We start from the raw sequence: 25,844 nt of genomic DNA, 5'->3' as shown, positions 1-25,844 counted from the left end.
AGAGATATTTGTTTTCTATGTGGATGCATGTCATATTCAAATATCTAGGGGTGTATGTTTTCTCTAAAATCACGTCTCTTAAAAAAAATCGTGCACACTTTCATTGCATGAAATGAAGTTCACAAAAGTTGACCTTTTACCTTCTGTTTGTTTCACAAAGTACAGTTACAACATGAACCCTTTCACAGTGCTTACCTGCTTCTTGACGAATGCACCCCCACAGCAAATTGGTCAGCACCGAGAAGAAAAAGAAGAAAAAAAACATTGATTAATAACGTGTCATAGGTCATGTTATTGAGACAAAAATAAGGAACTCTTTCCTTTAGAAATAAGGGGGAAAATGATGCTACACAATATTGTATTGACTATTGTGCAACAGAAAGGCACACGACAAGAGACAGTCGTTGTTGGTTATGTAGTAAGGTCATGATAGGTGATTATACCATACAGGTCTAAACAGACATTGTACATTTTGAAAACGATTACAATGACCTCTTAGCTTTGTTAAATGAGCACGGCACTTGGAAGAGCAAGTGAGAGTAATGTTTGATATTATTATTATTTATAGTAGGTGTTATTTTTTGGGGTCCTAGATACTATTTGATGTAATATAGTCATCTGTTATCCTATAGATTGATTTAATGGGTAAATTCAGAAAATACCATCTCTTCATAACTCCTTCTGGTCCACAGCATATATATATACTGTAAGTAACATGTTAATTACTGCTATCTGGTACTCCTGTTTAATTTGCATTTAACCTTAACCTAGTCCCTGTTTTACTGCCTAGTGTTCACATTTCACACTCTCTCGTTTCTTCCAAACGTCCTCAATCTGGCTTGGCAGTCACTATTGAATATACTGAGGCCGAAAAAGGAGACCAAGGACTTATTTCTGATCTTAGGTCCCAGTGTGATTCTTACACTAAATATCATCCTAAAAGAAACAACCTGAACCGAGGCCATATTCTCCCCTCTATCCATCCACAGGCCCACCCAACCAACACACACACACAAATCAGCACACAACACACACACACACACACAAATCAGCACCCCCCTTTTGTTAAACAAACCATATATCACCAACTTTTTTTCCTTCCTGCTTGCATTGCGTTGGCCAGCCAGACTAAAGAAGGGGGACTATTTTTAACGTGGGCAGTCTAGAAACAAAGGCCTCTCCTGAGGCAGACCCCCTGCCTAGTGGGTCACCTAGGTCTCTGCGACACTGCTTCTTTTCCCACGCTAACCTCAGGGCTCATTTGCATCGCGCTGGCTGTTGGGGCGATTATGTTCAGGTGAGCTGGTTTGTATGGGGCCGGGGCCATAAGATATGACAGGCAGAGAGGCTTGGGGGCTGGAGGCCTGCCGCCTACCCCTGATCCTGTCCTTAATTGCGACTGACTGGCACCCGACACAATCACCCTCTTGATTCAGCAAATTGTCCTCAGAGTAGCTTGTGGTGACCCCGGCCTGCGTAAATCATCTCACAGCAGCTGGCCCGAGGTAAACAAGGAGCAATCTCAATTCCCCCAGGACAAAAGAGAGGGCTTATATGTTATATATATATTTTTTAAATATTCTATCAGTACAGGTCCTCCTTTATGTAAGGACAGTTCCTGAGAAAGCATAGCACCAAAAGATCACAGCCCAGTGAATCCAACTGTATTTGCAATATTGCAATATAGCAATGCTGATGCCTCTACAAATATACAAATGTCTTCATTAGTTGAAAACCAAACCCAATCGAATACAACTACATTTGAGATGTTACATACTAGAGGTGACAAGGGGAAAGGTCCTGAAGTAGCCAGTGTGTGTGTATCGTGTACGTGTATTTCTCAAATATAATTGTCAGCATCTGGGCCTGTCCCTCCCAGTCTCAGAGTGCCAACAACGTCAGACAGGACAGGGTTCTGTGTTCACAGAGGAGTGTAATTATCATGTTTCCGAAAGGGAGGATGGAGGATGTAATCTCAGGCCTCTGATTAAAGGGGAAAGAATCGAAGTGAGCAAGTGAAGGCTCCCTTACAAGTGTGTTTACAGGGAGACAAACCTTTCACAACCATAACACTTCCACTGACCACTGACCAAGGAGATTACGCTTACCAAGGAGGAAGGTTAGTTAGCATTTAACCAGAGGTGGAAGTTGGACTCACACTGTGAATAAATATGGCATCCAACTGATAATAGATTCCAAATACAAGGTACTACAATGGGCACTTCAATGGGATCCTTTGAATATGCTGCTGTGGTATCTTTTTTATTGGCAATGCTAAATCCATGATACTCGTAGTTACCTTGTATTATCAGGAGAACATGGAATGTTAAAGGGGGTGCAGCTTTGCTTCCAACAAGATGGGGAGAGAAGTATAGAAAAACTGGATAAGTGTCAACATTGCCCCTGCAAGGTTTTCAATCTGTCAGTGTGTTCAAGTTACCTTAATTTCCCTCTCCTCCCAGAGAACTGACCATTTGAACCCGCCCTGAGAAACCGCTCCAACACATTTCAGAAGCAACATCTCCTGTGACAGAATTTTTTTTTTTTAAGACTGCCTTTTTTCACTCAGTCCAAGAAAAATAAATCAGCATGAAGAATCGAGCACACTGCATTTGTTCCCAGAACATCGGCCTATCAGTCGTGCCGTTTTATCAATGGTACTTTTGGAATTAAGTTGAATTTCAAGATGTTATACCATCCCTCCCCACTTTCGAACAACTGGTATTCTCAATCTTCCCCCACAAGTATATCATTTTCTACCGTTTTGTCAGTTTTGTGTCCTTTTCCATAGATTCACCTGCGATTGTGATCTGTTTTCACTCTTCCAGAGAGGTTGGCATTGTGGGGAATGTGATGTTTATCTCTGGAAGACGTGCTAACACAAAGCATGACCAACAATGAGATGGGAAATACAAAAAGCCAAAGTGTAAGAAATAACAGATAAAACTCCATGAATTGTTGGGGGACATTCCTCTTCTTCCTCACTTTCTTTCTTTTTCATGAACAGCTTTTCTTGTTTCACTCTGCTTCAGCATCTATAGTGACATGTATGCTGCCTCTCTCTGATTGGATGAAAAGAGAAAACAACAAATAAAGCAGCCATTTAACCCGTATGCATTACCATGGCTACATCACATGATAACTCTACAGACAGAAGGTTGACTGGATGAAAGCTGAAACCTCGGAGCCAAATCATCCATTTCAGTAGCATGGATGATCAAATAGCACTAATAAAGATCCGTAATGATGAAACAGAAGAGAACGTTTCTTGGAGGCCTCATTTGGTAAATAAATGAGCTGAAAGAACTGTGCAAAAGTTAAAAATGGTCTTTCAAGCTCTTCTAAACACGCCTGGGCTGAGTTACGCATCACCGAGGCTATAATCTTCACTCAATCTCAGAAAATTACCCCCATCCTCCTTCTTCCTCCTCCTTCCACCCCAAAAAACCTTATCAGCAGATACTCCCCTTCACTTTATTTCATTTATGAATTACAAGAAAGATGCTATTATATATTATTAATTTTGGTGCTGTTCTTTGGCTCTGGCTTCGTTCGGCGGCGAGCTGCGGATGTCGGAGCGGTGTAATTATGTTCTAGCCGGGCAGCCATCCGTTTCCTTTCAAAAATTTACAGGATTCTTAATCACGTTGCTCATTTGGGTGCACAGTAGCGAGGATGGCGCAACACAAACAGGGCACGTCTGTTTACACAGAAACACCTGCTTAGCATTGATAGCAGATGTCAGTCAGTGAACAGAACAAAAAAAAGGAGGAAAATGGAATTAAAAAGGCAAGCATCACCAACTTCTTATTATTTACTTTACTGCGAAAATGAACTACTATAATGGTGGATAGAGAGAGAGAGGAGAGAGAGGAGGGAGCGCATTACAAACGCCAAGAAAACTAGGGCTCATAATTATGCCTAGTTTTTTTTTCTTTTTTCTCTCGTTTAAACATTTTTTTTCTCCCACCTTAATTTTTTTTTTCTCCCACCTTAATTTTTTTTTCTCCCACCTGCATGGAATGAGAGCAGGCAAGCCAGCATCCTAGACATGATGAGATTTGGAGCCCGTTTTTCTCTGCTCTTTTCCGGTTAAGAAAACATCTATGGCCTTATATTTCTCTCCGTTTGCATCAGTCTTTACTGCATTATTCATTTGCATTTTAGCGGGTTGGGTAATTAAATCTCTCCTAGCTGGGATGCTGTTTGTTCATTTTGTATTTAAATAAAATGTGAATATTTTTGTGATGAAAATGCCGAATGCTGTTAATCGACTTACCTCACCTTATAAATGGCTGACTATGGGCGAGCAAGCTTTGAAAATACTTTATTGTTCTTGCCAGTCTCACTAAATGGCTTCTTCTTAAGAGCAATAGTCACAAGTCAACAACTGCATTGACAAACATTATTTCACTGGATGAGTGTGCTCGGCCAGGGATATTAGATCCCATGGTGACCTGTCTTCCCCCCACCCTATAGTAAAATATCAACAACAAAATGGCCACCGAGGACCTTTGTGACACACTGAGAGACACAGACACAAAGATACAAATAGCGGAGACACTGTGCCTTTAAAGCCCATCTGGCCTGGAGACGTAATAAAATTGACGTATTGATTCCTTTGAATTTACGAATGCCTGTTTCATAAACTCCATTTCCAAAGCCTAGCCCTCTTTAGAGCGCTGTCATTTTCCCCCCAAATGGATCAATTATGGGCCCACGTAATCCCGTTACCTGTGAAATCCACGCATACTTCCCCCATTTGCGGCGGTTCCCAGGCGGACAGACTCACATTAAGCACACATAAACAAACTAGAGGTTTTCCCTGATATTAAGGATTGTTTTCTCACTGTATATTATTCACTGAAGAACAGTGACTCCCTCAGGGTTTAGGAGAATAGGAGAAGGAAGCTCTCTCCTTTCTCTCTTCACATGTGAGTAAGGGAGGCATACCCACCTTAATACATCTTATTCAACATCCCCTCCTCGCTAACCCTGCCTTGCTGCCCGCCTCGAAAAAAAAACTGAATACAATAATAATGTCTCGTCTTTATCTGCTCACAACAAGTTAGTACTAATCTATGACACAGCAAATAATACATCCAGTAAACTGATCTATTTTTCTCTCTCAATCACACCATACAACTTCAATATGTGCCACTATACCCTCTAAACATTTGACATCTATCTTTTCATCACCTTGTTTTGAACATTGTATGAAAAATGACTACACTGTGTTCCTTTGCGTGCATTTTCACCTCCGCTGTGTCCCCAGACACCTTACACGAGGCGGGAAGTGATAGCCTATACGGTATCTCCAGAAATGCAACATGTTTATGGGTTTCTGCCTTCTCTGTGTCACGTTGAAAACAAAAGGTGGGAAACATCCGAGGTTGTAAAACGTTGGACCTACATTACCCGGTGTGTAGACGTAAATGTAATGTACTGTAGCAAGGCAAGGTAGCTAGGCATACTATGATAGGCTAGGCCCACTCCCTCCCACCCCATCTCCAGCCACTACAAATATGTTTTGATATCTTACATTCTTGAAGTAAAAAAAAAAAAGAAGAAGTAAAAAATCTGTCCTGGATCTTATTTGCCACACTCCAGCGGGCAACAAGCGGCTCAGTTACACTACACTTGCACTGAACAATCTGTCTGGTAAAGGTTCACAAAATTCTGAAATACCTTGTCAGATACTGCCTGACCTGTTCAGCAGAGTGACTCTGAAAATAATAAAAGAAAATAATAATGAAGGGATATTCTGTGAAGGAGAGAGGTGAGGAGGGAGAGGAGGGAGGTGAGAAGGGAGGTGAGGAGGGAGAGGAGGGAGGTGAGAAGGGAGGTGAGGAGGGAGAGGAGGGAGGTGAGAAGGGAGGTGAGGAGGGAGAGGAGGGGGCGGAGGAGGAGGAGGGTGAGGAGGGAGGTGAGGAGGGAGAGGAGGGGGGTGAGGAGGGAGAGGAGGGAGGTGAGGAGGAGGGAAAAGAGGGAGGTGAGGAGGGAGAGGAGAGAGGTGAGGAGGGAGAGGAGGGAGGTGAGGAGGGAGCGGAGGGAGGTGAGGAGGAGGGAGAGGAGGGAGGTGAGGAGGGAGGGAAAGGAGGGAGGTGAGGAGGGAGAGGAGGAGGGTGGGAAGGGAGGTGAGGAGGGAGAGGAGGGAGGTGAGGAGGGAGAGGAGGGAGAGGAGGGAGAGGAGGGAGGAGAGGAGAGAGGTGGTACGGCATATATGAAAGGAAGCACTTTCTGCCTTTCTACTCGGAAGCTCACTGCTCTCTCCTCACAATCAGCCATGCACACCCCAGCCATTGTGCGCAAGGGGCTTTAAAGATAAATGGCTGCATGTTAACCACATTTGACATGCTGTACAGTGGCAGCCACCTTGGGTCTCAGGATGCAGCCAAACAAAAAAAATACAACAAACAATCCCAGCAAGGATGTCAAACATGAGGAAAAGTACAAGAATTTGTCACATATCTGTAAAAGTTGTGGCTCGCTCGCTGAGTGCACCGTAGGTTGGAGAAAGAAGGGAGGTGTGTGTGTGTGTGTGTGTGTGTGTGTGTGTGTGTGTGTGTGTGTGTGTGTGTGTGTGTGTGTGTGTGTGTGTGTGTGTGTGTGTGTGTGTGTGTGTGTGTGTGTGTGTGTGTGTGTGTGTGTGTGTGTGTGTGTGTGGCCGTCAGTAGCTAGCCTGTAGTCTGCTCCTTCTATGGATTTATCTGGAAAATCGGACTGAGGTCGTAACTGAGGCCAAGAACCTGACCATAGAGTTCTGGAACCGAACCGAATGGCTCTGGAACCTGTAAAGTTCTTGGAACCAAACCAAGTGGTTCTGGAACCAGACCAAAGAGTTCCATCCCAATGTGTGGTGCTGCTAAGAAACTGTTGGATGGAACCGGACAATGGAGAGAACTCATTGTTTTTACAACTGGACAATTCTTCCAATATCCCAATGACACACATTACCTTATTCCTTGGCCCTGCTTCTCTGATGGATTTATCTGTGGAAAAACACCTAAAAGACCTTTCAAATGCCACATGTTCCTATCTCTGGTGTTTATTTTATCAGTAGCAGCCGAGAGGAATTGCTAAAGGGATGCTAACGAAGACTGAATTCCAAATAGGTTCAGTGTTTTGCAAACAGTTTCACCTGCATGCTGGGAACAGGGAAGAGGAGGAGGATGTCAACTTCAGTTTGCACAGCCTCCGCAGTGCTGCTCCTTTTATAAATTACCTCATCAGTGACTGAAATTAACACCGATTCTTTCAGGCAATTTCTCAATTTCCAATGCTAATTACGTTTTTCTCTTTACTTTTAAATTCTGTACCACCTGTTTAGGGGGGGGAAGACATCTTAGGCAACGCAGACGCGTTTAATCACAATTTTAATTAACCACGGTGTAGATGTAAAAAAGAAGCAATTATAATGCAGATGAATGGTGATTTTGCCACATTAAATTGTTTTGTTTCTTCGTTGTGTTGATTGCATAAACACAGGCGGTGAACAATTTTTATCTACTGTAATTTTGTAATTGTTTTGCGACAAAAATGTATTTGGACAGACAGACTGAATTCATCTGTTTACAGATTGTTTCATTTTGTTTAACCCTGTAATTGCTGCCAATACGTGTTTGGGTTCAAATGTAATTTTGACAAGCAGAAGCTAGGCAGCCTTGCTACTGATGTACTTAGACGGTATCAAGCCCAACATCCTAATGTCTGTACACATTGTGGCATCTCTGTACACTCATCCTCTCAAGAAAAAAAACAACAAAAACTTAACTACATCTTTACCTCCATTGACCTTATCCAACTATTTAACTAAATGAAAGTCACTCTCCCGCCTCCCTCCCCTTTTACAATTGAGCAGACAGTTGCAAATAAAAGCACAGATGGGTACTACAAGAATGGACTCATAATCTTTACAGGCTCATGAAAATATCATTGGGTTTGAAGAAGACTGGTGTCTTTAGAGGACTTTTACCGGCTGTGTTCTCAGGAACTTGCTTTTATATTAACGTCACAAGCGCTGCCACCATAAAGACTAAAAGACATCAACATTGCAAAATTCCCCTCAAATGGTATTGTTTCTTTCGCTAAAAGCATTTGTTGGCTAACAAACTCAACTGATATTGAGACGCACCTATAAGGCAGATGTGTTTGGCACAGAGGTGAATTAGATTGACCTGAGTCAGACACACACACTGCCATGGCTTGAAATGGTGGAACCAACATACCCATTAGAGACCAGAGGACTGTTCGCATTACTGCCCACATTTGATGGGGAGAGGAGATATCTGGCATGGCTGATGGCTTTGGGCCTACAGGTCTTTCACCCTGACCTGGCTAGCGTGGTCTGCTACCGGACATCTTTTCCCCCCTTCCCCTGTCTACCTTCCCCCACCTAGTTGCCTGCCTCCCCCTCCCCTTCACTAATCTCACTGCAAACAGCTTTCAGTTTGAGCAGAGACCATAAAGAGGAGGAGAGAAGGGAGGGGAGGCATCGGAGTCCTGCAGCCACAGGCAGTGCAGTGAAGCTTCTCTATGAAAAAAACTTCAGTATGAAATGGGGGGGGGGGGGGGCTCAAGTACAGTATGTGTATGCAACAATAATTCGTTGCTTTTGTATGGGTTTTGAAAACTGGTTCGCGAGAGAGTTTGAGCACAGTGTGTAATTCCAAAAAACAACACCAAAATCCGTAATACTGGTCATGAAAATAACCCATATATACTATGCAGTAAACACAGAACTTCTGAGCATACATCAACACTAAAAAATTGAATATTTATGAGTCTCTGCTCTTCTGACTTTCCAAGAGCACCTCAAGAGATTCACAGCAACACTTGGTATATATATAATCATATCTTTGGAGAAAAGAGGCAACCCCTTTCTGAATATTAGTGGTGATGGCTAGGAGTAAACAGAGCATAAAATCCTGAGGAACTGTGACAAGGCCCATATGCACGTAGACAATACCAGGCCAGCATCTCCATGCCTTTGTTCCCAGCTTAACAAAACTCTGCCGTCACACCACTTTGACTCAATGCTGCCTGTCGAACGGCCATCAACCCGTCAGGCCCTGGCTGTCACATGCAAAGCTCACAGAGAGAGAGAGAGAGGGGGAGTGAGAGACAGAGAGAGGGGAGAGATGGAGAGAGGGCAAGAAAGAGAGATTGAAAAAAAAAAGACGTGAGAAAGTGTCATACTTCTCCCAGGCTCTATGGCTGTTAAAGGGGAAAATACATTTTAAGCATGTGTGCATAGGAAAGAACAAAAAAATAAAATAAAAAGTGAACATACAAGAAACAATGATAGTCACCTAGATCTTTGACTTCCCCTTTAATAAGAATATATGTTAAGAGGATTTCAACTCTTGCTCCTTAGGGGATTTGAAACATTTTACAGTCGAATTTCCGTCCTGCTTTGTGATGTCGCAGAGACAGAATTGGAGCAGTGCGGAATCACTAAAAGTTTCATCAAACAAATCCTTATCTCGATTTCTCTAAGGGGTATAGAGGAGAGTAATTCAAGAAGATAACGGTACTGCTCATCTGTGTCCTGCTACATCCCATTTCTATGTAACTCGGGCGATTCAAGGTGCTACAATTGCACTTGTTCTCTCTCTTTGTGTGTATGTGTGTGAGTGTGTGTGCGTGCGTGTGTGCGTGCGTGTGTGTGTATGTGTTTGCACGTGCACGTGTGTCTGTGCATGCATGTGTGTGAGTGTCCAACTTTGTCTGATGCACAGAGTAACTCTGAAAGCCTGACGCTCAATATCCACTACTGCACTCACTCACTGAGTGGTTTTTAACCTCAGCAAAATCATCCATTGCACTAAACCAATTTTTCCAAGTCACTATTCCAGCCAAGCAACAAATGTTTGTACTCAAATCAATCTCCCCCAAAACCCAATAAAAGACAACACTAAAGATGGCCATTACCACAGAGATTTGGAAGCAGAGGTGAAAAGGGGAAGAAAAAGGTAGAGAAAAAAGGCCTCTCATCCCTTCATCCGCCTAACTTTGCGGCCATTACCCCTGTGACCTAGCTCGCTCAGGGCCCTTTTCTCTCGCTTCTCTCCTCCACCCTGGCCAAGCCAGGGAGAGATTTGTCTCACCCTCCCGCCATGCCACTGTCAGTTCCCTGTCTCTTTCCCCGGTCCCTACCCTGGCTGTCAGGTTCTGGCCTGCCAATTTCAACTTGAAGCTTGACTGAGCTGATTTGATGCAAATACCTCAGGGGAGAATCCTGAAACTGATGAACAGTTATGTCAAGTCGATTTTGCACCGTTGGGAAAAGGTAACCTCTGCGTCGGAGAGGAAGAAAAAAAAACAACAAGGTTAAAGAGAGAGAGAGAGAGAGAGAGAGAGAGAGAGAGAGAGAGAGAGAGAGAGAGAGAGAGAGAGAGAGAGAGAGAGAGAGAGAGAGAGAGAGAGAGAGAGAGAGAGAGAGAGAGAGAGAGAGAGAGAGAAGGTAAAGATGGAGAGAGAGAGTCGCTTTTGGTGCACATGTAATAGCGCCCGGCTCCGCGTCCCCCCGCCGCCCCGTGTCCCCTCGCTGCCTCTTACCGCTCCTCAGAAATGGTAACTGTCAGTAGAAGTACTAATTGCAGATGTGCCAAGCTGCCGTTATAATAAAATCAGAGGCAGTGTGGACATTAAAAATGGCTGCCTCATTTGCGAGACTGCTGAAAAGGTAGGCATAACTGAATATTTCATGACTTTAATTACTAAGGAATATTCCTTTCCGGCAGTATGGAACGAGTGTTGCTGTAACTAATTATGAAAAGTAATAACATTAGAGATCCTGTGATTGCCAGTTTACAAGGTAGCCTACTCGGCATGTTGAGATACTATAATATCCCAGACCCATATAATATTAGAATACATACAGGGAAAACCTCTCTGTTTCTCACACTCTCTCTCCCTCAACCTCACCACCTCTCCACGTGTCCCTGCCATTTGAATGAAAACCGACAGAATATCGAGAGACTTTCTCCTCCTACACATTTTCTTAACAAAGCCCTGATGCAACCAGGTACCTGGACCGTGAAGTGCAATTTGATTAATCCTTTAATTCACAAGACTAAGCACCTGTGTGGCTCTAACCGAACTTCCGCGTTACCAGCCATATATTTACACAACTTCATCATCCTGACTCCCTGTGATGTCAGCGGCTCAGTTCAATACGACTCTGCCCGTACATTATTCAACTACGCTGCTGCCAATGGCACATCCCAGGAGTAATGTACGACCACTGATATGGCCGTGGAGAGAAGGAAAGTACAAGGTCTGCTTTGATGGGCATGCTAATACTAATACCCCTAAGTAGTAAGAATAACAAAGTGATGGAGAATTTATCTCAGGAATGTTGGAACAAGACACTGGAGTGATAAGAGTGAATCTTCCTTTGGGTAGGAAAGCAGGGAGTAGCCAGTAATTACTGACGGCTGGGGTCGAGCCTGGACTTACAGAGGGTAAACAGTCAGTGATAGTGCAGGTAGAGGCTAGGGTAGTCTAGGCACCGAGTCAGCCCAGGCCTTTTTTAGCCGCAACTAGTCCCAACCCCAGCCCCAACCCTAACCTTAGCCCTCCACCCCTACCCCATTCCCAGCAATATACCCTAGCCCTCAACCCCAGCCCTTTTCTCCTAACCCTGCCTCCACCCCATGGCTCTGGTCCTGTGTGTCAGAAAGGCTGAGGACAGGCCTGTCGGTGTGATTATCCTCCAGCTACCTGAGGAGGTGTTTGTTTGACATTGGTGTTTGACAGCGGCGGGACACAGGCCGTTCAGTGGGGGCTCCATCGCCAGTCAGAACCTATTAACACAAGAATTCACCTCTGAGTTTTTACAAGGCCAGACTGGTTCTCACACTATCTTTACACGTGTCCTTACTACCGATGACATTTAAAGGGGGGCGGTGTGTGTTTTCTTCTCTCGTCTCGGCTCACTTTTACCAAAGGTTAAATGTATGTTTGAATAACAAGGGGAAATGTAATTTCATACAATTTCCTCTATTGCTGCAGCGTTCAGTTAAGAGCTCATTTGATCAAGCGATAAGATGAAAGCATTTAAAGTGACAAAAATGTGGTGCTACAAATGACTGAATCTGCACGGCAATCAACTGCAATTGCATAGAAATAACAGTGGCACGGCTACCTTACATAATATTCTAAATGGACCCAGTATGTCCTTAATCAAGACAGACACAACCTTCTCCATTTCCAACCAGGCAAAGGTAGGAAAGTAGAAAATCTCAGTAGGTGACTTGGCTTCCAAATGATTCAAACAAATGAAAGGAAGTGACCTGGAATGAGGCAACATGTTCTATTAGGTGTTATTAAGGGTAATAGTATAACAGTGTAAAACGCATTGAGTCATATGTGAAAAAGTCCTACATTTCCAAATGTCATGATACCTTAATCTGACAATCTCTTACTGATTGTCCCATGTGTCCATGACCTTGCCAGAAGTGCTCTTCCACCCGACAATCAAACATACAGCAAAGCGTGTGTGTGTGTGCGTGTGTGTGTGTGCGTGTGGGTGCGCGTGCACACGTCCGTGCGCGTGTGTGTGTGTGTGTGCATGCATTGTGGTCAGACCTGGTGAAAAAAACAAAATCTACCAACTTCAGAGGATCAAACAGGAAACTGAGGAATAGCTTTTAGCACTGTTTTTCCATAAAGGTGACAACTTTGAACATGCAGATAACGAACAGTGGACCGAGAAATACGGTGCCATTCATACACTACCAACCACATCAAAAGCCATCTGATCAGATAAAGAGCCTTTTATTTTCTAGTGTTGTTACCTTCCTTTTTAGTTTTTTAGTAGACCCCCTCCCCATCAATGACAGCAGTATGGAGCGCTATGCTCTTAGTCATTATCATTAGCACACCAATATTTCTATAGGCCATAATACAGTCATTATTGAACTTGCGGAATACATGCTGTTTAGGCTATGGGGGATGTGGAGCAGCCACAAATGTCATGCATGTGGGCACTATACTTACTCACTCATGAGCAAAATACAGATGTATATTGTAAGAGGACAATCAGCAGGATGGGATATTTTTGTTGTGATTTCCATTGTATTTCTCTTGTTCTGAAGCACAGGCGGTGCATTGCGAGAACCGCCGAGTTGCTGTGTATTACGAGTTGCTGTGTATTAAGTCACATGCGAAACATCATAATGAAATGGAAGATTATGCGCACAAAACACGGTGCCTTTAGACTTGTAATTTGTTTAATTAAGAAATCGAAATGTTAGTTCACACCTGCTATGCAACCTGTCGCGAGTCATATCATGTGTACCTTGCAAATAGGAAAGTTGACACGTGGAACATTTTGAAAATCACACACAAGCCATTGTAAACAACTAGATGTGTGCAAACAGTGGGATGGGAACCGAATGGATGGGCCGAATAAAGACTTCGCATTTTCACTTGAGAAAATGTCAAATGAGGCATGATATTTTTCTAAAATGTATTTTTCTCACCCAATGCATAAAACATTGTGGGCTTAGGATAAGGAAGTACACAGAAAAATCGAAAGCCCAAATGCATGCAATTATTTGCCAGTCCACTGAAGTTTCAATTTCAGTGTTTGCCTTGTGTCTGTATCACACACACAGAAAAAAGGGAAAAGGAACGAACGAAAGAAAGAAGAGAAAGACATTTGACTGAATATTTTCCAACTTCAGTTGTGTGTGAGTTCACATCACCTTACAGGGGAGTGGATATGAACTGTCAAATCACAAGAGGACGGTGACAGAGACGGGCTTAGAGGACGAGTCACGGCGGAATGGCGCCGCAAACACCTTTAATTCTGTCACTTCTCCTCCATCATTCAATCTTTCACACCCGGGAGTCCTCACACACACACAACCTGAACTACGGACAACACACACACAACCAAATACAGCATGATATGATCCAGCGCAGGACAAAGAATTAGAGGTGGATAAAGTGAACCCTGGTCTCAAATCAAGTCAAACTTAAGACTTAAGCCTCATCAAAACATTATCAAATGTCTATTCGCTTTAAGCATTATGATAATTGAGACATTAAATCAACATATTAAGCCCAGGGGCTTGAGGACTGCCTTCTCATTGGCTATGATTCATGCATTTTTCTTAGTCACTGATGACGCAAGAAACTCAGCAGTACTACTTGCATTCTGTGGTCCTCAGCAGTGACATATGTAAGCAGCACAGAAGACATTGCCAGCAGAACAGCAACTAGAGCTGAAGCTATTGCAGAGGGAAGGAATTTCAGCTATAATGATGGGTTGGCTAATCTATAAAGCCAAGCGAGTCCCCTATCCAAGATCTCGCAGCTTTTCCACACAAAAAATACCGAGCAGAACATGGAACAGGCTGTCCCGACTCTTTACTTCAGGAAACGTACATAAGAAGAAGGCATCGGAAGGGAGAGAGGGAAAGTTTTCAACAGAGCTGAGAAAATGGTCCATGCATGAGAAGAGCAGAAACCTGAACTGTCCAAGTAAAGAGTGAGTGTGTGTCCACAAAGAGTTAACCACTTCCCCTGGTATCGAAGCATGGGTTAATATCACGCCTGCCTAGTAAAGAATTATCCCTGCACCTCTCGGAACAAAAGACTCCTTTTGCAAACAGACTCCTACTTTCCCCCAGTGTCCAAAGGTATTTGCTGAAGTAAATCTGTCTAAATCCCGGTTAGCTTGGGAAAGGGGGAAGGTGTACTAATAACAATTTTTCTTTTCTTAAAAAAAAGTTTTGGTTGGAAAATAAAAGAAAGAATATGGAATTCATATCACATGATGCATTTCAAGTTGTAGGCTGAAGCATCCCCCCCTTGGAAAGCTTGGCAACGGATTTGCATACATGATTCTTTAGTCTGATTGAGAGAGGAGAGAGAGAAGAAATAGATCTCACGACACAATAAAGATATCTCGCCAACCAACTTAAGAGAAGAGTGGAGGCATTGCGGTTAAACTTTGGTCCAGATTTCTAGGGGGGGGGGGGGGGGGGCAAATCTGATCTTGAAGTAGAAAGAGTACTGAGCTATAAAAGTAAAGAGAAACAAAAATGGCAACTCTGTTTGAACGGGTTTTTATTTTAATCTCACAACACAACTACTAAACTTTTCTCAGTAAACCCGGCATAGTGTATCAACTAACATGATACTTTGAAAGATCACAATGCAACAACTCCAGAAATAGTCTCTCCTATTGACCTCGTTCACACCTGCTCTTCTGGTGACATACAAAACACACATCCACAAGGAATCCCTACAATATCATGTGAGAATGCAAATTGACAAATAACAGTAGACGTAAGCACTGTTTTGCGCTCCAATTCTTATTTCAAAATGGACAAAAAAGAAACACCCCTAAAAAGTAATTGTGTCTGAACACACCTGCTCCTAGCTAGTACAGACCTCTTAAGTTAGAATCTGATCCGTCTCAGACACGTTTTCATTTTTTTTTCTTTAAGTGTGAGAGTGAGTGTCCATGAATAGTACAGGCATGCCATCTCGTAACACTATCTGACCGTCAGGAGGGCCAGGCCTACCCCGGTGGAGTAGGAGCTATATTAGGCTAGTAACCAGGGGACGCCCAACAAACAGCCACAAACACCTAAGTTATTTTGCTCACCACCCACCCTTCTGCCATTTTTTTTTTTTTTTTTGCTATTGCTCTCCTTTCTTGCTTTCCTTTTTTCCCCCTTTTCATCTCGGCCTTTCTGATGCTGAATGCAAATGTAGCCTGCTGGCGGTGAAAGGGCTGAATTGTGATTAAGAAGAAGAAGAGCTCCTTTCTTTGTTCTCCCCTCGGGGGATGTTTACTGGGAGAGACACGGCGGATCAGATATGAAAGACATTCAGGTCAGCATTGATGTGAGCGAAAGTGAAATCGTACCTAAGGCATTCCAAAGACCGCGGTGTCAGGGGTTCAGCTAACGGTGCCTCTGCTGTGTGTGTTCTCCCCGTTAGGCGAAAATATCTTCATAAGCCAGAGAGGGAGAAGAAAATAGAGAACCCAAAACAAAAAAAATGAAATGGGAAAGATTTTTTTTTTTAAACAGACAAAATTTTGGGGATAAAGTTGCGTATTGGTGTCCGACTGTAGAGATGGTGATGTTCTGTCCAAATCAGAATCATCTAATACTGCCGTGAATCTGGTTCATCACAGCAAACACAACATGTGTTTGTGGCTGAATGTGATGTTAAGGAGATCTATGTAGTTTTGAATGAACTAAAACCTTTACTAAATCGAAAGTCACCACACTAGGCAACGGAATGCATATATTTCTTTTTATTATTATTCCCGGAAGTTCTGAAATCTAACAGGTAGAGATCCGGTAACACAAAAGTGTTCAGTGGTGTAAGTCCGACTACCGTAGTTTGAGCCGAAGGATATATTTAGCTTATGATGAGCCCCGTTTGATAAAGAATTATAAACATCAAACTACACTGATGCATCAACCACACTGTATCTGCTTGAAAAGGGTGAAAAGGGCAACAAAGGTCTTTCGCATAACGACATGCCAGAAATCAGGATCCGGATGTTGTTTTTGGAAAAGTGCACAAAAACACACATCCTCAGACATGCTGTATCTACCATTACCAGATACCATCAGTCTATGAGTCTTAAGTAAACAATCTAATAATACCTCATCGTATGAAATAGCTTTTCTAAAAACCCTGAGTCTGTCTGGACACCTCATGCCTCACCACTGTCACTGCTGCCATGCGAACAGTGCAGGCCCCTGCCCGAAAGGAGATCATTTCTTGCTGGCTCGTAGTATCTGCAGTAATTATTTCACTTGCTTAAACAAAATAATCCTTCTCTAAACACTGATGCACCACGGCAACACCGCCCTGTCCATTTTTTGCCCGAGTGAAAAAGCCATCAGGAAAGGTAACTAGCTTTGGCTGCTTAGACAATTGCACCCTTGTGGGAATGGCAGCATGAATGGTACAGTGGACACCCCAGCACTATTGACGTTATAAACATGTAAATGAAACACATTACGACTGACAATCAATTGTCCGTGAGCGCCAGCGAACCTGCCCTCCTTTTCCCTGTGACAGCAACAAAATAGTGCCTACCTTGGGAAGAGGAACAATTTGTGAAAAGGGAAAGGGGGGGGGGGGGGGGGGGGGGGCGATGGGGGATTTTTCTCTTCGACTGGGGAGTAAATGCACCTTAAAAGCAAATGAATAATAGAGATGGACAAAATGTTTAGACTGGAAGGAATCTGCCATTGTTTGGGCTGAAAGCAGGGCTGAGGCTAAAGAATTAGTAGCACTCCTTTATATCTTTAGCGTGAATGCACACAGGCTTTTATAATCACATTCACAGCATTGTATTAAACTATTGGAGCCAGAGAGAGAGAGAGAGAGAGAGACAGAGAGAGAAGCTGGAAAGCTTCTTCTTTTTTTATATACCTTCAATTATGTAATCAATATATTCTGGAGCATGGGAACGTCTATGGAGAGGCTTTCTGTTGATTGAAAATGTATAGGTCTTTGTATTGTATTACAGGAAATATCAGACAAACGGACCTTTGGGAAAACTGAATGTCTACGTTTATATTTGAAACTTCCCCTGAAAAAAGTGGTGCCATTTTTATGTACCGCCTCGTAAAATGGCACCGCCCAATACAAGCGAAACCACATAACACACACAGCTCCAACATGACTCCAGAAGTTGAACGTAAACAAAATAGATGAGCGGTAGATACTGATCAGTACCACTGGCTGTCATTCCCCTAGCAAATGTCTCTTTGCCCATACTGAGAGGGCAATAGAAATGTGGAAACGGAAAGTGTGCCATTCAAAAGTACTCATTTTTAACAGTATTGATTGACTAATCAAGTTAGAGGGGAAAAGGTTTTGTGGAGTACTTTGCCAGCTGTACTTATAAACACACAGTGAGGTAGAGCCCCACAGCTGGGTCTGACTTGCAACACCTGGGAAGGCAGGCAGAGAGAAAACTCCAACAAAACTACAGGGTTGCCAATATCACGTTGCACCGAACTGTGAGATTGACTTTACACTCTTTAACTCTGGATGTGATAAGTATGTACAGTATCATATGTGGGCCTATAGAATCACACGCCAAAGTTGTGTTATCAACAAACAGCGAAGCTAGATACCACCATGCATGGCTAGAAAAGCATTATTACCTACTATAATGTGACCAAATAACCTAATCTGAATAAATTGACCTGGAATTCCAGAATCTCACTCTAAGGTCAGAATACTGGCTATAAAATGTAGCCGTAAATGTGAAACAAAACGTTGAAATCCTACTAAAAAATATTCTATAACTACAGAGAAATGTCTTCTGGATAACATGACAAACAATCATGCATAAAATAATTATTTTTTTCTACCCATATAGTAAATAAATAATTGACATCCTCAATCTATCAATATTCAAAATATTTCAATTGATGGTCTAGGTTTTCTGTCTTGTTTACTGCATTCAAGTAATCTCAGTATGTAGGCTATCGACCTGATAAGGATCCTCATATACAGCCATATAGTGGTGTTATCTATCGGCCAGACACACAAGCTCAGCTCCTATGACATCTCTCCATGCATCCAGGGGAGAAAATAAAATCCACTCTGTCTGAATAGCTCAACCACAGCATTCCCAAAGGGAGAGAGCTATTGAAGGCATCTCATGACGAGAAAATGTAAATAGGGGGGCAACTCCGTGATCACAATGGCATATTAAAGAAATATGATAGAATCAAGAATGCCGAATTTCTACTTGCTCAGTCAGCCTATTATATGTGCACAGTGCACACCACATCAGCACTGAGGGGGAAGCGACTAAAATACCATGCTAATTATTTTTGCATTGAGAGTGTGTGAGGCTGCCTGCTGCTGTTTCATAGAGGGAACTTGAAAAGATTCTTCTTTCTGACAAATGCAAATGTCAATCATCAGGTGTGTGTTGGTCAGAAAACACTTACTTGAATGGAGTGTTTTAAAGTAATCCAAACTTTTGTTTACTGGAACAGGTGGGAACTGGTGCTCAGAGGCAAGAAAGGAGGCAAGAACACTCTTATCTCCTAAAAACTACAGCGAAAGGGGGAACTTACTTTCACTCCTATCTTTTGTTATTCAGAACCACAACAAGCTTGAAGCAAGGCTTGTAATTGTCAATGACTCTCCTTGTATTGATTGTACGAAATCAATACACAACATTTAATAAGGGAAAGAGCCACATAAAGGGAGACATTTCACAAGTACAAGCAAAATTCATACGCACTTGATAATGCCACTTTGTACAACAACAAAGACTCAAAATACCAGGTACAAAATAAAATGCAAAGCATTCCCGTGTAAGAAAAGATCTCGGGACCCAGACATGTGGTGAGGCTGGATTTACTTGTGCACGGGGTGTATTGTAGTCTACAGTCGACAAAAGGGAAAGGGACAAACGTATATTCCCTACGAAAAGCCATCCAAGACATGGTTCAATAACTCCAACGTGTAACACAGTTCGGTGGGTTGACAAACAGTTGACAATAGAGTGACAAACGCATCCTTCACCGCTATTTGCTCCATACAAGCACTTTATATTGCTAATAATAAAAGAAATAACACGAGACACACCACCGGTCAATATCACCATCTTAACGCACATGCCATCTTATTTGTTTATAATAAATTTGTAAACTAAGCTACTACAGCGTGTTCACAGCGAATTGTCCCCACATGTTCTGTTTCATATTCTTGTCAGTTGCCAACGGTGTGGGACACTAATCATTCCTTACTAAAAGGGGACAATGTTTCGAGAGAGGGTAGATGTAACACTGTAGCAAATAATTTGGGTACAACGCGAAAACTAAACATACCAATAACGTTTAGACATATACAAACGAATTACATTAATGGTATAATATACTCAGAAGTGTGAGAATCTAAGCAATGTGTAGCATAAGGAACAAACACTTGCTGAAAAAAAAATGCTCAAACAACTAAATCTACAGGTACGTGAACTACAGAACAGCAAAAAAATCAGTCCTCATCTAACGGGTTTGTCTTGGTGGACAATAAGGGACTTCGCGACTGAACCGTTATATGGGCAGGGAAACTTTCTGAAATTCCTCTCACTGCTACTCAGTCTTTTCGCGCAACGATAAACTCTCAACTTATTACAACTTCCGTCAAATCGTCTCTGTAAAAATTACGAAATGAGCAAAGACGTTGTGCTCCTAATTTCACAATGAAGGATAGACAGTCCCGCCTGTGTACACAGTACAATACGGACATATTACGCATTATTTCCCAGTTAGAAGTGTCCCTTTATTTCCTATGAGACGAGAGCAGAGAAAAAACACGCATTTGGTAATTCGTAGCCAGCCTCTCTGAACTACAGTCACAGTGACAACATTACAGCTCTAGATCCACAACAAACATATTTTGCAAATGACAGTTTGTTATTTTTCATGTATCTTCTTACCGTTTTTCCTTCTTGGGTTGGCTTGTTTTCGCCTCTTACACCTGGGGCCATCCGCCATGATCTCGTGCTTCATTGATAAGAGTGGATCAGATGGCAGCTCGCATGGACTCGACTCCTTGAATCAGCAGCAGCAGCAGCAGCAACACGCAGGCTCAATATCTAACAACCAAACACAGGCAGCAACAATGTGGGTACACTGGACTGACTAGGAGAAACGATTTAAATATCAGGCGCTAAGTAAAACAGAAAATATTACAAAACCCAATATACACATTTTATACCTATGCTAGAGTACGATAAGGGGTCGATCAATGTATTGTTGATCTGTATAATGCCAGTGATCGGGATGATGATAAGTGGAAGTGAACATGACGACGGGGAAGGAGAGGCAGAGAAAGGGGGAGACAGGGAGTTGCACCTTCAGTATGAGGTATAATTCACTAAGACATGGCCGTGCTGGGTTAAGCACGCGTTTTACATTCTGTTAATTCAAATAAGAAAAGTTTTACCATTGATCATTTTCTTTCTTTTGTGCTGTTTTCATTTTATGTTCTGCTTCGATATAAAAAAAAATAACTCGTATACCGCAAACAGTAGGCCTACATTGATTTCTCTGGGTTTATGTTTTTTTAACCTAAATTTTTTTAAATTGAGAGTAACCTATATTGATGGTGACAGAGGCAAGGTTAAAGTTATGAGTTCAACAATAGGCTTTGTGTCAAATGTAAATATCACAGGGTTGAAAGAAGAGCAATTTCACTCCGCTAGGCCCATATCACTTACAACACAAAACAATAAAAATGAAAGATGATACAAAAAGCTATGTTGTGAAATACGTAAGGCTAAATGCATAAATGTAAATGTACTCCACAATTAATTTACGAAAATTACTACATTTGTTCATTTAAGATACATTTTAGATAGCATGCATATTTTACGTTTTAGGCCTATCATGCTGAAAAACGTACATACATAAATAAGTAAAAACAGACAAAACATGAAAACATTCATGCTTTCAATGGACTAATCGTGCAAAATGAGTGGGTTAAATTCTGCCAATGGATTGTATTACTATGGGGAACGACCCACGACAGGAAAAAACAAATAAACACACAAAAACTAACAAATACCACAAAATGATGTGTCAACAAAAATACAATTATCCAGACAGGAATTGAAACATATTACAGCTATCTGAACAAAATAATGTAAATTACGTTGATATGATAAGCGAATATTTACCATATTGTGAGACACACAACTTCTACTCTACGAAACCAAAATATACAGAAAGACACTAAGAAGAACGAGTTGGATACAAAAGGGTGCGTGCTTGGCTCGGTGAAAGTGAATCTAAAGCTGAATAAGACCGGGCTTGTTTTTTTCTCGTGGTTTTTCGGCTCGAAGAGTAGGTTTTTCATCAAATTCTATAAAACTGCATCTTCTCTGTTGGAACGCAATTTCAAGCCTAGATACTTAAAGCGCACCTCTACCTCATCCACCTGTGCAGGTAGAGAAAGTTTAAAGTGAACGCAATACTATAGCACCAAAGCCCTTATAAAAGCTCTAAGTCGCAATCTCTAAAATTATAAATGACCTATTTTATAACGGTTATTAGTCGAGGTAAAGAAATGGACACATACCTGATTTCGTATAGTAGTATCTTTTCGGTTGACTTCGGTTGTAGTGATAACACAAGACTGCAGCGTTAAGCAATTGCGGAGAGAAATGTGCAGGGATCCTTGCAACGATAATAAAGCCTTAGAAATAGTGGTTCGGAAGGACCGTTATTCCTGCTAGGGCAGGTTAGGACTGATCTCTTTCAGACACTCCAGGAAACAAACCTGGGGACGGACTGACGTGTTACGCCTCTTCTAATGACATTTTTTTTCTTTTTCTTTTCTGTAATACGGAGGAGAGGAGAGAACCAACCCTGGGACACGCGCCACCTGTCTTCACGGGAGGGGATAATTGAGCAGGACCAAACGTGAGCATATTTTGGTAAACGTGATACGTTTTTTTTCTTCTCTCTCCCAGGCTGTTTGATCCGAGTGAAATGAACTGTGACTGTCGGACTACGACTACCACGTATAAGCAGCCGAAGAAGCAAGAATATTATCCGGAAGAAGAAAAGTTGGAACCCTCTCATATTCAACCCACCCGACCACAACTGAAAGGGGGAAAAAGGACCAAAATGATAGCGTTGCAAGTTCGACTGACTCTCACACATACCAGGGATGAAAGAGTAAGGGTTGCAGAATGTTAAGGAAGTGAGCATCAGCGGGTTGGGTTGTTAATGTTTTATATTTGTAAACGTTTATTTATTTGCCTCTATGGACGTGCGTTTTTTTTTACTATCGTAATAACCACTGCGAGTGGCGCATGTATAACGGCGCATGACCCATGCACCTACAAGAGCGACAGAGATGTGTATACTGAGGTGCTTCTCGCACGTGCCAGGTGGAGTCAGGTGCGTTCAGGTACTTTATTTGAAGTTTTCCCTGCGTGTTTTAAACAAAGTGTATGTGAACTCATCACTCTGACCAGGATTGAAAGACGTCAAGTGTGTACTTTATTCCTTTTTTTCACAGGTGTTATTCAAGGTTATATCGACCAAAATATTTCACTCTATTGCAACTATATGCCATGGTTATTACTCCAATTAAGGTTTCTCTATTTGATTTATTCATGTATTTCCTTGTGATGCTGTTGTTTCTATTTCTGTCTGTCTCTCACTATAGATGGAGACGGAGGCTCCACCTTTGCAACGCTGTGATTGGTTATGTAAATAAAGTATTATATTTTCTGTCCTGTCCTATGCACTTATCAACTGTATGGATAATTAAATCATCAATCAAGAGGCTCGACTGTTTGATGCCTTTGTCCAAAGCCAATCAGATTCCAGAAAACTCGGAAGCACAGCTCGAGAGGAAAAGGTGCTCAACATCTAGCATTAAATATTCCTAAAGGCGGTCGATATAGACAGCACAGCTGAAAATAGATTGATTTTCGAGTATTTTTCAATCTTTTTATCTGCAATTAATTTGAATGAATTATATATAATTGTATTAATTACGATTATGATTATTATTAAGAATATTCATATATTTTTTTATTTGTAATATTGTGATTATTATGTTTATTATTACACGTACAGTATTGTGTTTATTTGTAGCATACTACTCTATTTATGTTGCACTGTTATATTTTTATTAAGTAGGTATGTACAAAATAACTTTGTTGTCATTTATGCAGCTGTTATTGGTCGCAGCCAGGTGATAGTGCGTTACAGACTGCTTACCGCTTTACGGCAGCTGGTAAGTAGGCTACTCCAAACTCAAGTTTTGCAGCTCCACGGAGTAATCTGCTTTGTGTGTTAATGTTATGTACAGCATGTGTGTGAGATTAAGACGGATGTAGTCGTGCGATTCGCTTCCGATTTTGACAGCAAATAATAGCCTGCAATTGCATGCCAGATAAAGACGCAAAGTCATTCATTTTAAGTGCGCACTGAATGTATGTCAAGCAAGTGCATGGTCTCTGTCTGACTTGCCAAATCCCTCTGTGCTGCCGCTCAACAACTGGAGCGGTGTCCCTTCTCATTCATTCCCGCGCGCTCTGAGTGACACCGCTCCTTGCTTCCAGCTTGAATATTTTATACAAACATATACAGCGTGAAAAGGGATTACTGACGATAGTTGACCTATAGGGGGACCTTAGAGTTAATGAATCTGTTAATTTAATTGAGAGGAAACACAACACACTCTTGGGGCTCTAGAAAGCAAGTGTCTTTATTTGTACGTGCCATGTTTGCTGGTATGAATTATATCAATACAGCAAATATATATCCTTTGTCAGTTTTATCATTACTTGTGCATTTAGCAAGGAATCAAATATGACCGTTTTATGAAGCAGTAAACACATATAGTCTATGTCAATTTCAACTAGGTTGACATTTAAATGATCATGTGGTGCACCAATAAAACTATATAGCTTATATCCTATGCACCACAGAAACAGCCTAGGCCCATGGTTTATAACATAGTGTTGCAGTACAGAATACACAGTGGAATCAGTAATGATCCTGGTATTTAACCTGGTCGTTATTCACCCAGTCAACTGGTCTACACACCTGTCAGGTAGAAGGATTCTAGCGTTAAAATACACTGCACTAATATATTTAACAAGTGAAGATTGCAAAATATGTCAAAGTCATTACTGACCGCTTAGGGTCCCGAAATCACCCTCGTCAGGTGGAACATATTTTGAAAGAAAAAGGAGGGAAGGTGGAGGATGATGAGTGAAGCCAAGACCTTTTTTTTCCCTGCCACACAGAGAACAGACGGTGACTCCGTTCAGTTAATAGACTACACTGCTGAAGCACACTACGGTTCATGAGTGTATCAGGCGCCAGATGTTACCTCTCACCTGCTATAACAGTATCATAAACACAACACGTTTTTTTCTTTGTATACTAATATGACGTTTTATCTGACCGTTGCCAAGATAACTTGTCGGGTAAAAGTACAGCAGTTACACAAATCCTAGTCTATTGTATAATTACAAAACCAGCCACAAATTATTCTATTTTCCAAAGATATATAATTGATGTTGTCCTCCCCATACAGTCGCATGGAAACACAGCTATCTTGGGATTCCAAGTCCCTGCAGGACTGCTGTTCTGTGCTGGGAATGGAGCAGCTTTCGTGATGGAATTGCTCCCCTGAAATGTTACATCTGTGCTAAAACTTAGGAGGAGGAGAATGCACAGGTGGTGGTGGGAAAAGAATCTAATGGAACGGAATCCCCAAACTAAATAAGAGAGGGGGATAAGAGGAGGGGGAGGAGGATGAGAACAGGACTGTGTCATTTCCTGTACATGAGAACATACCCCAGAGCTGCTCTACATTTCACTGTTTTAATGTCGCCCCTAAATAAGTTCACAAACCACAAGTATGGTATATGGTACATCACGGTAAGTAAGATTTATGTTGAAGATAATTTAACGTCTTACATAAAGTATGACCGCATATATCCTATATACCGCTGACAGCTTCTAACAACGACGGTGAGTATACAGTATGTCTGAGGCCCTAAAGATACAGTTGACAGCCTTCTAAAGATGTTTGGTATACAATACAATGTATAAGGGCCTACATGATAATGGTGTGACACAAAGCATCTTCTTTACCAGATCACATCTATCCCTCTAGTTTGTTTTTAACTCTCCCTCTCTCTCCCGAACACTACAATCACCACAACAACATCGACTGTCGGTCTCTCTATGGGACCCGTTCTGTGATATTTTGATCCCACTGCTGTAGATAGCTGTAGATACTATGCCATTTAATGCTCCACCGTTGCTCGCAGTGTAACAGAGTGAAGA

General features: G+C 41.9%; 1 protein-coding gene across 5 annotated transcripts in view; it reads right to left on the bottom strand.

Moving 5' to 3' along the window:
* The window catches only part of LOC129859545 (zinc finger E-box-binding homeobox 2-like), an 80,674-nt gene extending 60,131 nt beyond the window's left edge, over nucleotides 1–20,543 (bottom strand). For 3 of the 5 annotated variants that reach the window (XM_055929431.1, XM_055929435.1, XM_055929433.1), the window contains exon 1: nucleotides 20,460–20,543. In XM_055929431.1, coding sequence (XP_055785406.1) covers nucleotides 20,460–20,531 — 72 coding nt within the window. In that variant the 5' untranslated portion in view covers nucleotides 20,532–20,543. Of the gene's footprint in view, nucleotides 1–20,458 lie in introns of all 5 variants that reach the window. The other 2 variants (XM_055929432.1, XM_055929436.1) reach the window with 1 other exon arrangement.
* Between the last annotated feature and the right edge of the window lie 5,301 nt (nucleotides 20,544–25,844).

This window comes from Salvelinus fontinalis, chromosome 7 (genome assembly GCF_029448725.1).
Source record: "Salvelinus fontinalis isolate EN_2023a chromosome 7, ASM2944872v1, whole genome shotgun sequence".
Classification (NCBI taxonomy): Eukaryota; Metazoa; Chordata; class Actinopteri; order Salmoniformes; family Salmonidae; genus Salvelinus; species Salvelinus fontinalis.
Note: the sequence above shows the minus strand (reverse complement) of the source record. Positions and strands in the feature narration are given on the sequence as shown.